The sequence below is a fragment of the Corella eumyota genome, chromosome 2 (assembly GCF_963082875.1).
Source record: "Corella eumyota chromosome 2, kaCorEumy4.1, whole genome shotgun sequence".
In the NCBI taxonomy this organism is placed as follows: Eukaryota; Metazoa; Chordata; class Ascidiacea; order Phlebobranchia; family Corellidae; genus Corella; species Corella eumyota.
In genome coordinates, this window is record NC_137491.1 from 16,886,019 (window position 1) to 16,903,185 (window position 17,167).

A 17,167-nucleotide genomic window follows, 5' to 3' on the forward strand; every position below is an offset into this window, starting at 1 on the left:
TTTGTTGCCTAATTTAGAAGACAATGTTTGGGTATTTACATCACATATTTTTACTTTTGTTTAAAATCGCCAAACAATGTATTTCTACAAATTTTTATTTTGTTTAAACTAAGATTTGATTTTGTATGATTTCTTTTAGCATATCTTAACACAATTCCAAAAACCAGCTTACTTTTTTTTAAATAAAAATATATATTTAGTAACTTTGCTTGTTGAAAAGTATAAATTTATATTTTTTTTAAATATGTGGTTATGAAAACCAAAAAAATATAATAACATATTAACGCAGTAAACAGCAGAATTAATTTTATAAAATTGTTTAGTTTCTATAATTTAATTGTGTAACTTTTTTTAATTAATTGTATTTAAAAAATATTTTAAAACTAAAAATTAACGTAATAAAAATTTGCGATTACCACTACAGCGATTCGCATGGCTGCTTTATGTGTGACGTCATATTAGCTTTTTTAAAGCTGGGTGAGTTCCGTAGAATAAAAAGCTATTTTTTTAAATAAATTTGATTCCATTTAGACATATACCAAAAAAATAAATGAGAAAATAAGCAATATACTGCTATAATTCATGGTTTTTTATATGTGATTATTTTTTTTAAATATAGCGCATTTCGTTGAAAAAATAGTCTGATAGTTTTAAATTGAAGTTTTAATTTTTTTTTTTTCTACCGCTTTTAGTTGTTTACCTATATGTCTATAACTGTTTTAAACTAACAGCCTAAATTTCTTCATATTTATTTATGTAGCTCAAGGTTTAGGTAATTGACAATAGTTTAGTTTATTATAAATAAACTAAACAAAAACAGTTTGTGTGTTAAGTTGTTAAACAACACACCGTCTGACTGTTCTGGTATTTTTTGCAAATTGAACTTAAATAACTATGTTGCATATTAACAACAATGTTATCTGCTAATAAACAAGGCAAAGTTAAACCAAACACAAGTCACAGACGGACGTCGGAAAAACAAAACCCAGTATCGGATCGGGGGCAAGGTTTACCCGGGAATCAACCCTCCACAATGGGGTCACAGAGACATCACTTTACCCCAGCTGAAAAGAGAAATAGTCGGGGTCCAATGAACTTCTCTTCTGACCCAATTACAGCACAACATGAGGAGAATGTTGCTTGCGTGAGCGAAGAGTGGGAAAGAGTTAAAGCAAATTTAAATAAAGTGGAGGAAGGCGAAAAAGACAGTGGGCCTACCCAATACATAGAAAAGGACCCAAACCAGTCATTGTCTAAATTTCAGTCAGTTGATCTAGAAGAATTCTTGGCTCAAAAAAGGTTATCGAATCAATGAGACACTTTAAAAAAATAGCCAAATTAGACGAATTTCATTGTCATTTTAAACTATATATATCAAATATAAATGTGTCATAACATTTATTGAATGTAGCATTCGTTGCCTAGTTAACACTTTCAAATAAAGTGAAATCTTGCTTTAACGTAAGCAGAAAACGAGAAAAGCCCCGTTTTTTTGCTTTTTATGCAATATGATATATGTGTTACTCTAATATTTGACCTTTATTATTACTCTACAATATTTTTAAAAAGTCAAATTTCTTCCTGGTCAGAAAATCTATTTTTCTCTTGTTTTTAAGTGTGTGTAAATTGTAAATTAGTGTGTCACCTTGTTTGTTGTTTTAGCCTTTTTTTTTCTTTGGATTTTTTGTAGCAAATGTTATCAAAATAGTGTGCTTGTTTAAAAATCACTTAAAAATGTCATACGTCTTTGTGGTGTTTTCTTTTTTCTGGCTGAAACGTGATTTTAAATTGCTTCAAATTTTGTTTTTCCTGGGTTTATGTCATAATACCTTATATTGGACTTCTTGTATCATTTCACCTGTTTTGCTTTTTTTCAGATTCAACATTTGCCTAAAATTATTTAAAATCCCTAAACAATGCCTATACTATGGGAAAATCAACCTGGTTATAGAGGCATAGCCACAATCTCCAATGAAAACGCAGGCCAAGTGAATGTGTACTCACCAGTGCCTGCCAAATACAGACGACAAACATCGATGGTGCTTAGACCACGGATACCACTCAAGCAGTTGAATAACGTTGCTAGTATTGCAAAATCTCAGCTCAGCAAAAAGTTTAAGGCTTTGACGGATGAGAATAATAAGGGCATCGGGTCAAGTGCGATCAAAAGAAAAATGAAAACTAGTATAACCAAAGTTGCTCAGGTAAAGAATTGAAAGTATTACGAGTATATATATAGAAGTTTATCTAAGCCTTGTCAAAGTATGTTACTTTATACTCATTCTTTTTAACTTTTTTTACAAATTAGACGATAAATTAATTATTTAATAATGTTTTGGTGTATTATATTTCTGTTATACTTATACTACAGTTAATAAATTTATATAAAATAAAATAAAATTGTATATTTTTATAGAAAATGAATGCAAAACAGCCAAAGCTGAAATCGACGAACAAGAATGTTTCACCAACTTTAGGTTATAGAGAAAATGTTAATAAATCACCCTTAACCCCTTTCAACCCATTTAATGAGGGTTGTTCTTCTGCAATTCGAAGATCTAAACGTCTGTCTGGATTTGGGTCAGTTTAAGTTTTATTTATTTTTTATTAACACTGCGTTTAACCTTAACTTATTAAGTATTTTTTAAACGGTTTTTTTTACATAGATTTTAAGTTCCAAAAGGTCGACAGAAAATTATAAAAAAAATAAATTCCGTAACTTTTTAAATTAATCTAAAAAAATATATTTTAATCAAACATTTTTGTGATTATTAAATTTTTCTGCTATAAGATTATAGTTTAAGTATTAATTGTATACTGCAATTAAGTTAAAATGCAAGTCGGGCAAGTTTTAGAAGACTGATTTTTGTGTGACAATTTATTAGTTTTTCCTAAATTCTACAACTTCTTTATTTTTTTTTAATCGCCAAACTTTTAAATTAATCAAAAATTTAGATCACTCGAAACTCCATGCTCTAAACTCAAGCTAAGGCATCCTTTCACAAGAAAACGGTAAATGACATTTTTTTGTTGTGATAAAAAGACTGAGAATTAAGTTTCTTTTAATCAAATGATAAAAAAAAAGGTTAGCCAAAAAATAATATAAAAAACTAAATAATAAGAAACTTATCTTTTTTAACATTTTTTGTTTTAAATTTTGTAGAAAATTTCAGCCTGACGAGTTCAACTCTCATCTGGAACAACTATCATCAGGAATTGAAACCTTGAAAACAAATAGTTCTAAACTTGTGCAAGCATCCAACAATATGTCGCCTTCACCTGCTAAACTGATTAAGTATGATTTTTTTGTATTAAAAATATAAAGTTTTTTGTATATGCTATATAGGTATAGCATTCTGCTGGCACATGTAAAATTTTTTTCCAATTATTTATTCTCAATGTGGGAAGGTAGGCCTTCCAAGTAATGGCTTGTCAGGAGTTCGTACTATTTATAGCGCCTTACTTTAGAGTGCTAAAGCATGAGAGCAGTGGGGATTGAACCCAGAACCTCATGTAGTAAAGCCAAGTGTTCTGACCACTCCACCATGCAGCTGGTTCAAAAATACTTTTAATTTTTTGTCAATTGGCAGACGTGTTTGTGGGATCTATATTTGATCTTGCAATTTATGTGCAACTGTAGGAAGGTTAGACACCGAAACATTCCTTATTAATAAACCCTAATTTTAATGCTGATTATATTTCACAAAACCTTATCTAAAGATTGCACGAAACTACGGATTTGAATCGAAGCAGCAAATCATCGTTGAATGCTACCAAATACAAGTTAATGATGGAAGGTACACTAAATAATGAAAACTCCATCAAACAAGAAAAAAATCCTGGAAAACTACGACGTACCATGACAAGAGCTTCGATGCGAAGACGTACCCTGACGTCACGGTTCGCACACTCCGCATCTGCGATTGAGGACAAATTTCAAGGCAGGACAACTTATGTTGAAATGGATAAGAAACAGCAGAACTCGACAAGAAATTTTAACATTAATTAAATCAAGTAATAAAGATCTGTTAGCAGTTAGTTTCGGTAAGTAAAGTACTATAACACTTTTATTAGCAATTATTGGCAATATTATAATTATTTTTTCACAATTTTGTTATATTTTACAGGTTAGCTCCCCAAAAAACACAAAAACTAACAATTTGTTTATGGATATTCTCTATGAATTGCTTTATATAATAAGCAGTTTGTATTATTTGTATATATAGTTTTTGTAGTTGCTTAAACCACTGCCATAAGGTTTTAGAATGTAGTTTGTATTAAATCATAGTTTGTATTTTCTGTATGCTTTTACCTAATCATATTATGAATGTATTTTTTACGTGATGGTGTTAATATTTTTACAAATGAATGGTACTAACTTTTTTATTTTTTGCATTGTGATAGATAGAGCACAGAAGCTGATTTTTTGTACGTTTTTATAAATGTTTTTGCTACAACTGCCCTTTTTTTAAATGGACTTACATGTCATTATGCTTTAGTTTGTTAAAATTTAATGGTGTTTATTGTTTTGTATTAATAATGATGTTTGTACATATGTTATTTACTAACACTACACTTTTAAGAAAAACACAAGAAAAATCGGAAAAATGATCAACCGGATGGTGGCGGTAGGGAGATGTGCGCCTGATTTTCCGCCTTTAGTTGTCGTTTTATCTTCTTTGCTAAATATACAAACAAAATTTTTCATATTCTGAAATCTTTAATTTTATTCAAATTCCTAATGGCCTTACTTTTTCTGGATTACTTCTACCGGTGGCGAGGGAAGAAACACGTAGAATGTCTTGAAATTTGTCATAACAGTCGCGCTAAAAAAGAAAGGATTTATATTAATCCCCCATGCTTACCAGCTGTTTTCAATCAAGTAAAAGTTTGTTTACACTAGCATAACGTATAATCTTTTTTTTTTTTTTAAAAAGTCCTATAATTTAATATACAGAACTAAAATTTGCAATGGTAAAACATCTGAAAAAGTCCAGGTTTTACCAACATGATGTTTTTGCATAGTTGCTTACGTTTTAGCACCAGCGACCTATGGCAATGGTTTGAGACTGGGACCACTACTAAGCGAGGACCATAGTTCGATTACCATAGTCATTCTGTATCTTAAGTGTTTGTTTATTAATAGTATTAACTTTTGTCAGACATAAAACTCAATCGACAAATTAGTAAGTATGAAGCATAGCATGGTAAATATTAATATTAAAACTGACAACGTGAAGCTAGTTTTGGGTAATAAAGTCAGTTGTTCTTCTTACATCAAGAGAATTTAATGTAAATGAATTATTTATTAGTATTTACTTACAAAAAGGTGAATTTCAAAGATCTGACTTTGATATCAGGAGCTTCCCATACAAACTGAACAGGAGTTGTTTTATTGTTTCCTTTCACTTGCGTCACCGCGTTTTTTCGTTCACCATGACAGTGTATGTACTTGTAAGAACTATTGTCAGGTAATATCCAAGAGCCTTGCACTTTTGCACCCATCTTTGTTCGAGCGTGTAGAAAAAAGCCAATAAATGGTGTGTTCTTTTTACTTGAAAGAGTAACTGGTAAATAAAAATAATATGTCTTATTAGAAAATGAGCCACTTGGCGTAAATTTAGAGTCTTTTAACTTTAGGTCTTTGGTTTGGTTTTAACTTTTAAGTACAGTAGGTAACACCATTTATAACAAAAACTTATAACAATATTTTTTTTTTATTTCGTCGGCATCTACAATTCATAGCTTAATAACGTAATGAGGTACCTTAGCCAGCCTATATACGATTTTAAACTAATTAATTGTCTCAAGTAGCCTACACAGAAATGCTGACCTTTTACTTTCCCCCCTTCTTTGACCGTAGTCTTGTCAACAATCAAAGAATAAGGACTTTTCGAGTTGGGCTGGGCCTCCATACCATGTAGAGTTGTCCCAGTTCTATTGCAAGATCTTGACGAAGCACGGCAATTACCTACCTTAACTTCAAATGCACAAAGCATAAGCATACATATACCCAGTTTTAGTAATTGCATCATGAAGCCTATGCTAAATGTTTTCGTAAAAAATAACTGGATTTCAATCTGTAATTCTGGTTTGATTTCTTAAATCACTCGTCAGACTACTGTTCTATGACTTTAAGAAATGCTGCACATTTATTGTTTAAACAAATTACTTCTTTAAAGCAATTTACAATGTTTTGCACAAAATTGCTTAGGTTTTACTTTGTAATATCTTTATTGGTTTAAAATACAATTAATTGTTTTCGATTACAGTAATTTAAACTTCCTGAATTGGTGTTTTTAAAAGTTAAAATTTAAACGATATGTTTTGCATTGAGCAATTACAATTTAATAGTTATATAATAAACAATTCTTGATTATGTTGTAACTTGTAATACTGTAACATCATATATTCGGTAAGAAAATCCGATGCATTACATATAACATTAAGGGTAAATCCCCCCTTTTAAAAATCACGGTCTACACTATTTCAATGTTTACGTGCAGCTCTTGGCGTTGCAACGTAGTAGTATAAGAATGCCAAAATTGTCATCCAAATTGTGACAGAGGAAAGCTGAAGAGTGTTACCAGCAGAAGTTGTCATGCCATCGCCCATAGATAGTGGCACAGTAGAGGCACTGTAAAACAAAATAACATTACATATGTGTGAGTATAAGATTTTATACATAACTAGATGATGCGACAGTTTATGGGCACAACCGAATTTTTTCAGTTATGGGCACAACCGAATTTTTGACAGCTTAAACTAGAATTGTTCTGTTGTTTAAAAAGTTAGGTTAAATGTTTAAATTTAGTAAAAAATTAAAGTTGTGTTATGCAAGACTTCATTGCGTTAAAATCTGAATTTTCGTTGTTCTAAATTTGTAGTAATAAAAAAAGTTTTTTTTTAATTCTAGTTTTAAATATTTTCTTTAAAACATTTTGCATAAAAAATACATCCAAAAAATAAAAAGTGTTTTATTTTTAAAAATTTGTATTTTTTCATTGCGTTATTGCTGTTACTCATATATGTAAAAAAGCACTTGACCATATAAGCCTATTTTAGCTGACAACACAATAACATAAAAAATTGATTACGACATTTGGGCGTTGACCAAACTGTCTGGTAAAAATAAAAACCCGGCGTAAATAAAAGGCCAATTGTTCGTGATAAGTCAATCTTTGTCTCATGTTAATTCGGTCTTAGAGCGTCATTTAAAGTTTTTTTCAGCTATTGTTTAAGTTAAAATGACTTAAACCACACTTTGCCCCGTTGGGGTTTTAATAAACTTTATAAATAGAATTTACCGACAATATTTCCAAAATTTATGCCTTATCATTTAGAAAAAAGCCACGAATTTAATTAAATATCGTGCAATATACATAATACAGTGTCTCAAAATTGAGAACCATTCTGTGAAAGGTAAATTATATCTAATTATTTACAAAGGCCTCGTAAAAAATGTGCATTTTTTTATCTAAAAGTATTATTAGTTTAACTTGAATTTGTATTAAAAACAAACTTAGCCATACAATTTTAACCTTCTTAAAATACATAGCCCGGTTGCCTCAGTAGTCAACGTCTTTAAAAATCCACTGGGCGATAGTTTGGTAACGCGGTAAATAATTAAGGCAATTTAAAACTGGGTTGGGTAACAAAATTTGGCCGTAAATTTGGGATTTTAGGACGGAAAAACTAGAAAAATAAACTCACGGTGATTCCACAGTTGTAGTAGTAGTTTCTGTTGTTGTTGTTGTTGATGTTGTTGTTGTTGTTGCTTCCTCTGTAGCCATTGTAGTGGCAGCTGGTATGATTTCAATCAGTCCGGACTGTAGTTGAAGGTAAATTACAGTGAGTGTCTGCACAACAGTCACACTGCAAATAAACAACAATTTCCTTTAAGTTAATGTTTTACAATTATAAAAAAACTTTAGTAATAAATTATTAGAAAAATATTTTAACTGGATTTTATAAAACGTTACAATTTTAAGTTCTGGGTTTAACCCCCACTTCTTACATGCAGTGGTGCTCTTGAGTAAGGTGCTCTAAATAGCATTGACCCCTGCTTAGTTGACAAATATTCAGCTTATAATTATCGGGCAATTATAAATTTACAATAACCCAAACTGCAAACACAACTTAAGACTGAGTTGGGGTAAACTGATGTTACTTTAAGTTTGGGTCGTAGAGTCGACCTGCCCACATCAAAAAAATAAATGTAACAAAAAAGGGGCCCAACCCTATCTATTTACCCATGCGTCAAGGCGACGGGCTGTAAGGTCGAAAAAACTTACTAGATGCTGAGGTTCTCTGTCCCGACTTCGATGTCATCAGGGACCAGCCATGTAAACACAACCCCACCTTCCTTATCAGCACGAGTTGTATGTGTGGCAGCGCTATTCTCGCTACCAGAACACGAGATCGTCTGAAACAAACCATCGTCTGGTACCATCCAGGTGCCCATTGCTTGCCCGAATCTGGCGGTACGGGCCTGGAGAAAAATCCCCCGAAAAGTTGCGGACGGACTGTTGATAGTTACTGTCAATTTATATTAAAAAATACTAGTTATTCTATTTGATTTTAACTAAGCCAATAGTCTTTGCCTTAATTTAGAATTATAAATTGATATGGTTCAGTAGTAGTATTTTAATTATTAAATTCTGAGCATGAAAATGTATTTGGACCGGCAGCGTGGTGTAGTGGTAAAAACACTTGCCACATCACAAATGAGGTAGTGGGTTCAAATCCCACTGATCTCATGCTGTAGCACCCTTGAGCAAGGCGCTATAAACGGTATGAACTCTTGCTGAGCCAGCACGTAATCACCAGCATAGTTACTGGGCAATTATAATCTATTATATCCCAAACTGACACAGGCAACTCGAGACTGGGTCGGAGTAACTGATGTTACTTTATGTTTAAGTCGCGCATTCGACTTTCCCACATCGAAGATAAAGATATATACAAAAAAAATTAGTATTAAATTCCTGCCTTTTTATTATGTATTTCCTGTTTATTATGTATTCCCTGTTGGATTTTTATTATGTATTCCCTGTTGGATTAAACAGCACTCTATTTAAAAAAAAAACCATTTCTTTATTTTAATAACAGTCTCAGAAACTACCTCTAATATAGCCTCCCGGAGCCACAGATGAAGAACTAAGTGACACGTTGTATGGACTCACGGCATTATCTTGTATTTGACCTCCTGCATGTATAGGCCGCATTGCTGTGCAAGCAGATAATGGTGCACCACCAGGCAGAGCTAAAACTTGCGTTAAACTCACACACAGACTTACAAAAGCAAACGCTAACATGTTTTTTTTTAATATAGCTGTTATACCTACTAAGGTTAGATTTGTTTATTTTTGTTGTCACTTTTTTGTTAAGTATTTATAAATAATTAAACATGTGAATGCTCTCTTAAAAATTAGTACTAGACAGTTCTTGTTTTTTTTACTAAACTAATTTATGTATTTATTTTAAAAAAAAATTTAAAAAAACTTTTAAAAAAATTTTCGCAGCGACCTTACAAAAATCAACAAAATTCAATTTGTAATTTTTGTTATGTTTGCCTTTTTGGAATAACGTTTTTTTGCGAAATTAAGTTTTTTAATTAATTAATTTGCAGCCATTTCCCTTTTTTGTTATAAACATTACGTCACTTGGTCACGATATTTACCCTAACAGATGTAGTCTTTTATTAATTATGTTATAATAACAAATCATACATGCGGTTAGTCAACAATTTAATTAAGTTGTAAAAACAATTTTAGCAGCATCATCAAAAATTGTTTTATATTTAAAAAACAACTATAGGCTACCTATTAGGTAGTTAGTTATACTGCATGACAAGGTAAAAGGGAATATATAGGTGTTAAACTTATATAAAAAAAACGTTACAAAAACGCTGGGGGTTAATAATATTAAAAATAGTTCCTAAAATTTTAATTCGTAAAGTTATTCGTTGAATACTGCCACCAAGCGACGAAAAAGTAGCGCTCCAATCACAACCGAGTACGATATTTTCAACACAACACCAGAGCTGGTCGTGGTCATCTGTGTTGTGGTTGTTGACATTTCTGTTGTGGTTGTTGACATTTCTGTTGTGGTTGTTGTTGTTAATTCTTCTCCCTCTGGCGTTGTTGTCGAATTTGTTTCCATTGCCGGTGCTGTTGTTTCCATTTCAACAGCTGCTATTGACACAACCTCGCTGGGCAGCCGAACGTAAAACGTAGAAAATACTTGCACAACAGTTGCGCTAAATACAGCAAAAACAAATTAATCAAGTCTAAAATCTTTAAAAAAGGAAGCCTATACAATATTAAATGTGTGCTTTTTTTGGTTTACGTATTTAACCTAAATATATAAAGAAATATAATGAAGTGTATATTACAGCATTCAAAAACTTACTAAATATAAACGCTTGAAGCTGGATTGTCTGCAGGTGAGGTCCATTCGAAAGTAATTCCAGAATTTTTGTCGTTTGCATTAGTGTGAGTCAAAGCACTGTCGGGCATTCCACCGCATGCTCTTAACTGAAAATTTGAATTGGGCACCGCCCATGAGCCAATAGCTTCGCCGTCTTCTGTAGCGCGAGCTTGCAAAAATATGCCACGAAATTGGGCATTTGTACCGCTTGCTAGAGTGACTAAGACGACAAAATGACAATAAAATTTAAAAGAATTTTCATTTAATAAATTTTAGCATACAATTTGTACCTGTTACAACCTCCCCAGCTGTTATATTGGTGCTTGAAACAGTAACTGAGTACGGACTTGCTGAATTATCCGAAGCTGAGTTAGAACCGTGACTTGGTGTCATAGAGTCACATGCTTCAAGTGGTGCCCCGCCCGGATAGCATTTTACAGCTATTACATTAATTATTAAACCAATCACAATTTTAAACAACATTTTTCCTATTTCTGTGTTCTTTTAAAAGATAAAGATCAAGCAATATTGTAAACTTGGCAATACAGATAGCATAAAACCTACTTTAAAAATATTTGTAAAGTTTTACACTATAAACCCAGTTTTAAATGCGTTTATTGACTTAAGGATTTCTCAAATTTTAAGTTTTGTTTGGGCTGCCAGTTGTTTTAAACCAAAATGAATGCTAGTTGTTGTAACTTAGCCTTTAAGCGAATGAAGTTGGAATATTGCCAACCTAGATTACGTTTAACTTATAAACAATACATCATTTTGACTTCTACTTTGATTCATGGCCCTTAACAGCCATATCTTTGTTTATACTTTACAAGCGAAGGACTTGAATAAAGCTTCAGTAATTGAAGGAAAACTAGGTAAGTAAAAATCACATTTAACTAGCCTTGCACCTTTTTCTTACATGACTATTGGCTGTTGGCGTTCTCTCTAATCTTACAACAACATAACGTTCTTACTTAATGAAATATTTACGACAACGATAATTTTTTTGAAAATTTGATTTTTTCAAAGCTAGTTGATCTTTTAAGTAATTCCTATCATTAAGTTATTAATCATACTCAATTGAAATCGTAATTGGCAGCTGTATTGTGGCCAGTTAATAAGCTGCACAATCGCTAAAATATGTGTTATTGAATAACTTTTTTTAAAACATCTAAAAATAAACAAAGATAACTCTTTAAAAGAGATGCCACAAATTAAAAATAGTTTTTTTTTAATTTTCAATGCAAACGCAAAAATCTTATTTTTCTTCTACCTTTCTACAGTATTACACACGTGTTGTATACTTATTACTTCTGACATGCATCTCTATAGCATTACGCATTTGTGTTCTACACCGCAATTTAATCAATGAGATTTGTAAATCGTTTCCTGACTACATTTTAAATACAATTGGGCGTTTTATGTCTATATTATTGTTGTATTATAAATATGAGTTGGTTTTAGCCCTAAGGCTGAAGTGACATAATAACACTACCTTTTTTCGCTGGTCTACTACTTTTATATTTTATATTAGGTAAGAACGCGGCTAATACAAGATAGTGGTCTTTTTTAATAGCGCCAAATGTTCAGTAAAACGTTATATAGCAAAATTAATACACATTTACACTTTAAGCACATTGTAAAAACTTTTTGGAAATCAGTGGGCGTAATATTGTTGTTTTTATTCAAATGATGTTTAATTTTTCCAGTACTGTCAGTACTAGCTTCTCTTTTCTTATTAATAGTTTCAAAGTAGCAACGACACATTGACGTCATCATATTACTTATCATATAGTTTATGTAATTCCCATGCTGTGGCGCCCTTGAGTAAGGCGCTATAAACGCTATGAACTCTGCTAAGCCAGCACTTAATCAGCAGCATAATTATCGGGCAAATATAATCTTATAATATCCCAAATTGCAACAGGCAACTCGAGACTGGGTCGGAGTATCCGATGTTACTATATGTTTAATTCGTGCATTCGACTTTCCCACATCGAGGATAAAGATATATATAAGAAAGGTATAAAAAAGATATAAATAAAGATATAAAAAAAATTAAGAATTTTGGCAATCTAACTTAATTATTTAAACTGTACTGGTTTTAAAAAAAATATAAAAATATATTTTCCTTATAAAGATCCTGATTTGAGGTTTAAAATTTTATGACCTAAAAATTAAACTACATATAAAAACTTTTTAAACAGACTTTTTAATTTAACTACGTACTAGATTTATTTGATATATAAATTATGGTAAAAACATTTAAAAAAACTTTAACTAAAACACGAATAAAAATTATAAAACACTGATTAGCTTTAATTAAATCTTTACAGCCCTTAGATTAATAAGAACAACAACACATTAAAGTTTTATGTAATGGTTTTATATATTAAATACTGCCACCATGCGGTGAAAAAGTATCGCTCCAATCACAACCGAGTAAGACATTTTCATTACAACACCAGAGCTTGTTGTGGTCATTGGTTTTGTTGTTGTTGAGATTTCTGTTGTAGTTGTTGTTGGTAATGTTGTAGATGTTGCAGTTGTTGTGGTTGTTTCCATTTCAGTTGTTGTCGTTTCTAGCACCCCTTCCGTTATTGACACAACTTCGCTGGGCATCATGACGTAATACGTGTCAAACATTTGCACAACGGTTGCGCTAAATACAGAATTAGATTTTAAAAAAATTGAAATTATATCTTTAACTATAGACTTAAAGTTATATAAAAAATACTACAGAAAAAATAATTAGTATATGGGCCATAAGGTTATTGAAATATGTGTTTTTTTAATTAGGATACTTATCCAACACCACTTAAAATATGATTATTTTAGAAACTTACTAAATATAAATGCTTGGAGCTGTATTGTCGGCAGGCGATGTCCAATTAAACGAAATTCCAGAATCTTTGTCGGTTCTGTTAGTGTGAGTCAGTGCATTGTCGGGCATTCCACCGCATGGTCTCAACTGAAAATTTGAATTAGGCACCGCCCATGAGCCAATAGCTTCGCCGTCTGGTGTGGCGCGCGCTTGCAAAAGTATGCCACGAAATTGGGCATTTGTATCGCTTGTCAGAGTAACTGTGGCAACAACAATTATAAAATGCAAATACAACTATTTTTAACCTAGCAATTAAGCTTACGGAATTATACAATTTTGATTATTTTAAAACAAGCTTATATAACTATTTCCAAGCTAGCAATACCATCAATAATAACGATATTGAGACATAAGTTGCTTAATTGTGCTTTAATAACACATACGAAAACATCATTACAACAACACACTACAAATGTAATCGTTACAACCAAACTAGTTGACGAATTTTGGTAAAACGGTTTAAGTTTTAGGCATACAATCTGTACCTGTTACAACCTCCCCAGCTGTTATATTGGTGCTTGAAACAGTAACTGAGTACGGACTTGCTGAATTATCTGAAGGTGAGTTAGTACCGTGACTTGGTGTCATCGAAGCACATGCTCCAATCGGAGCACCAGTCGGGGAGCATCTTACAACTACCACATTAATTATTAAAGCAAATACCACTTTAAACAACATTTTTCTTGTTTCTGTTTTCTTTTAACAAAAAATTAATTAACAAAAAATGGTAACGTTGCTTTAAAAAACAAACGCTTGATTTACTTAAAATCTTATTTTTTATTTTTTTACGATTCCGGCGTTTTACTATATAAAATGTCTATTTTTTATATTCCTGAAGACATTATGCAATAATAAGTTTTAAATTTTTTTTAATAATTAGCAGGCGTAATAATTTTTTTTTTAATTGACATTTTATTTTTCTAGATTATCAGTAAATGTTTTTTTTAATACCAGTTGTTTAAAAAATAATGTCAATTTATTTTAAAAATTAATAATATTATTTAATAACTTATTCTATTTAAAGTAAAAAACCATAATTCTTTCTGTAAAAATATTTTTTTAGGCAAATTCTATTTCTAAGGTTAGAAAAAAAAACACCATCACTCCTTGTCGAAATATTTTAATATGTGAAACAATGACTTTACATTTTTAATATTTAAAAAATTGTGCACTCACACACTCCTTTAGCAAACGGACCGTTTAAAATAAATTATAAATATAAATATTTATAAATATTGATAAATCACTTTCAAATATGATTGCTTAGAGTCAGTTGACCTTTGGTCTGTATCAAATCTCAAATATTGACTTTACAAGTTGCTGAAAAGTAGCCCGTTATTGTATCACTGTTTGCTGTTTTAACTTTATGCTGCAAATATTTGGTTTTCAAACTCTCGGCGGTTAAACAATGATAATTAAAAAAATTATTAATAACAGCATGCAAAAAATAATAAGATTATTGAAAATTGTTGTATAATATTAAACAATATTAGTTATAATTCACAGGCAGCTTGGTGTAGTGGTAAGAACACTTGCTATACCACACATGAGGTCGTGGGTTCAATCCCAACTGAGCTCATGCTGTAGCGCCCTTGAGTAAGGCGCTATAAACGGTACGAACTCCTGCTGAGTCAGCACTTAATCAGCAGCAAAATTACCGGGCAATTATAATCTATAATATCCCAAACTGCCACAGGCAACTCGAGACTGGGTCGGAGTAACTGATGTTACTCTATGTTTAAGTCGCGCATTCGACTTTCCCACATCGAGGATAAAGATATATACAAAAAAAAATAATCTAAATATATTCCTTTATTAGTTTATTGAGTATTGATGTGTTAAATTAAAAAAAAACTTCACAAAAAGACTTGGTTAATAATAACATAGAAAGTTTCCTCCACTCTATTTTATAGAATCATCCGATAAATACTGCCATCAAGCGGTGGAAAAGTAGCACTCCAATCACAACTGAGTAAGACCATTTTATCGAAACACCAGAACTCGCTATTGAGACAACCTCGCTAGGCAACCTAACGTAGAAGGTTGTAAATTGTTGGACAACAGTGGCGCTAAATAAAAAAGAAATGTAATACAATTTTTTATTACAAAAAAAATATAAAGTACATATAATAAATATATGTTCAAACAGGACAAATAAAATATCAATATTCAAGTGTAATAAGAATTTTAAAACTTACAAAATATAAACGCTCGAGGGTGAATTGCTGGCCGGGGCGGTCCACTCAAACGAAATTCCAGAATCTTTGTCGTTTCTGTTGGTGTGAGTCAAGGCATTATTTGGCATTCCGCCACATTCTAGAAACTTGAAATTTGCGTTTGGCACCGCCCATGAGCCAATAGCATCGCCGTCTGGTGTAGCGCGCGCTTGCAATAATATACCACGAAACTGGGCATTTGTACCGCTTGCTAGTGTAACTAAAGTGACAAAACGTAGTTTAGATAATGTTTTTTTAAACTAGATATATTATAACCCCGCTCACTTAAAATAGGCTGATTTTAATGGTTTTTTAAACTACGGTTAAAAAACGAAACTAAGCGCCATACTCTCTAACTAAACCGAAACCAACATCTCCAGCTGTAATATTGGTGCTAGAAACGTTAACTGAGTACGGACTTGCTGCATTTCCAATAGGTTGATTATCCCTGTGACTTGGTGTCATGGAAGCACAAGCTTCAGCAGGTGCACCATTCGGAAAGCATTTAACAACTACCACATTAATTATTAAACAAATTACTACTTTAATCCACATTTTTCCAAATTCTGTTTTTTTTATAAATAAATAATAAAAAATGGTTAGACTTGTTGGTGTTCTATGTTTAAACTAAAAACTACCTTATCCTTCTAATGTCGTTTAAACTGCCTAATACTTCTAACTTGGCTACTTGTTGTTTTAACCGCGCCTTTATAAACGAGGTTAGGTTATGATCTTGAATAGCTGAATCACGTTTAGCTTCAAAACAATAAACAAATTTAACTTTCAGCTTGAATCATATCACTTTCCAGCAAAACTTTTGTTTATACTTTATCAAACTACGCACACAAACTTAAAAACAAAAACGTTCCATATTATAAATTCACGCAGTTTTGTGCTAGTACCGCTTTTACACAATCCTTTACTAAAAAATGGTACAAACTACTGAAGGATGTAATTGTGAGTTTTATTGTGCTTATTCAGTAGGCTGAAACGCACAGTAGGCCTTAGGAAACATATATCAGACTTATAAAAAACACTAAATAATAACAACAAACTGTGATATAAAAATCTATAATAATAATTCACAAATTAATTTACGCACGTCTTAAGTAAGAAATACCTTATAACAGTATCACAATTGTTGGTGTATAGACTGTTGTTTTAAAACAATAGGCTGTGTTACCGATTTCCTAACTAAACATCATAAGCAATTACGTTTTTCCTCCGCGTTTTTTGTTCCGTTTTTTTTTTGTATTAATTTATTATGATTGTCAACATTTTAGTATAATCAAAAATATGGATAAATGTTACTGGTTGTAGTGCGCAAAACTTAATGGATTAAAACCATTATGACTTTGTTTTTCTAATGGTTACCTGCCTAATGAATAACCCTTGCATTTTAAAAAAGAGGCCTACTAATTAATAACTTTTCATTTACGCAGTTTAATTACATTTATGTTATATAAAAATAAATGCATCTAATGATTGTTAAAAAAATTTGTATATCATATTTATTATATTAAAAATAAAAATAAATTTTTAGTTATTTGTTAAAATTAATATATTTTAGACGTATTTAAGAAATGTAAAATTTTTTATATAATCCGTAAATAAATAATTGCTATTCTTTGTAGATCAC

At 31.3% G+C, this 17,167-nt stretch overlaps 6 protein-coding genes across 6 annotated transcripts; 2 read left to right on the top strand and 4 right to left on the bottom strand.

Moving 5' to 3' along the window:
* Positions 1 to 764: 764 nt before the first annotated feature.
* On the top strand, positions 765 to 1,878 carry LOC145741731 (mapk-regulated corepressor-interacting protein 1-like). Its single transcript, XM_082559373.1, has one exon. The coding sequence runs from the start codon at positions 914 to 916 to the stop codon at positions 1,313 to 1,315; it is 402 nt and encodes a 133-aa protein (XP_082415499.1). The 5' UTR covers positions 765 to 913; the 3' UTR covers positions 1,316 to 1,878.
* A 3-nt stretch (positions 1,879 to 1,881) lies between these two features.
* Positions 1,882 to 4,761, top strand: LOC145741729 (uncharacterized). Its single transcript, XM_082559371.1, has 6 exons — positions 1,882 to 2,204; positions 2,417 to 2,580; positions 2,956 to 3,012; positions 3,164 to 3,295; positions 3,721 to 4,044; positions 4,128 to 4,761. Exons 1-5 carry the CDS (start codon positions 1,917 to 1,919, stop codon positions 4,007 to 4,009), a joined length of 930 nt encoding a protein of 309 aa, XP_082415497.1. The 5' UTR covers positions 1,882 to 1,916; the 3' UTR covers positions 4,010 to 4,044; positions 4,128 to 4,761.
* Positions 4,047 to 6,147, bottom strand: LOC145741730 (putative defense protein 3). Its single transcript, XM_082559372.1, has 4 exons — positions 5,834 to 6,147; positions 5,324 to 5,567; positions 4,752 to 4,826; positions 4,047 to 4,682 (listed from the first exon to the last, which is right to left on the bottom strand). The coding sequence occupies exons 1-4, from the start codon at positions 6,033 to 6,035 to the stop codon at positions 4,571 to 4,573; spliced, it is 633 nt and encodes a 210-aa protein (XP_082415498.1). The 5' UTR covers positions 6,036 to 6,147; the 3' UTR covers positions 4,047 to 4,570.
* Positions 6,148 to 6,489: 342 nt separating this feature from the next.
* On the bottom strand, positions 6,490 to 9,317 carry LOC145742542 (putative defense protein Hdd11-like). Its single transcript, XM_082560319.1, has 4 exons — positions 9,125 to 9,317; positions 8,295 to 8,538; positions 7,714 to 7,875; positions 6,490 to 6,637 (listed from the first exon to the last, which is right to left on the bottom strand). Exons 1-4 carry the CDS (start codon positions 9,315 to 9,317, stop codon positions 6,490 to 6,492), a joined length of 747 nt encoding a protein of 248 aa, XP_082416445.1.
* Positions 9,318 to 9,736: 419 nt separating this feature from the next.
* Positions 9,737 to 10,929, bottom strand: LOC145743332 (putative defense protein 3). Its single transcript, XM_082561268.1, has 3 exons — positions 10,722 to 10,929; positions 10,414 to 10,651; positions 9,737 to 10,261 (listed from the first exon to the last, which is right to left on the bottom strand). The coding sequence occupies exons 1-3, from the start codon at positions 10,912 to 10,914 to the stop codon at positions 9,961 to 9,963; spliced, it is 732 nt and encodes a 243-aa protein (XP_082417394.1). The 5' UTR covers positions 10,915 to 10,929; the 3' UTR covers positions 9,737 to 9,960.
* Positions 10,930 to 14,590: 3,661 nt separating this feature from the next.
* On the bottom strand, positions 14,591 to 16,090 carry LOC145743303 (putative defense protein 3). Its single transcript, XM_082561237.1, has 3 exons — positions 15,948 to 16,090; positions 15,511 to 15,748; positions 14,591 to 15,381 (listed from the first exon to the last, which is right to left on the bottom strand). Exons 1-3 carry the CDS (start codon positions 16,081 to 16,083, stop codon positions 15,228 to 15,230), a joined length of 528 nt encoding a protein of 175 aa, XP_082417363.1. The 5' UTR covers positions 16,084 to 16,090; the 3' UTR covers positions 14,591 to 15,227.
* Positions 16,091 to 17,167: the final 1,077 nt, after the last annotated feature.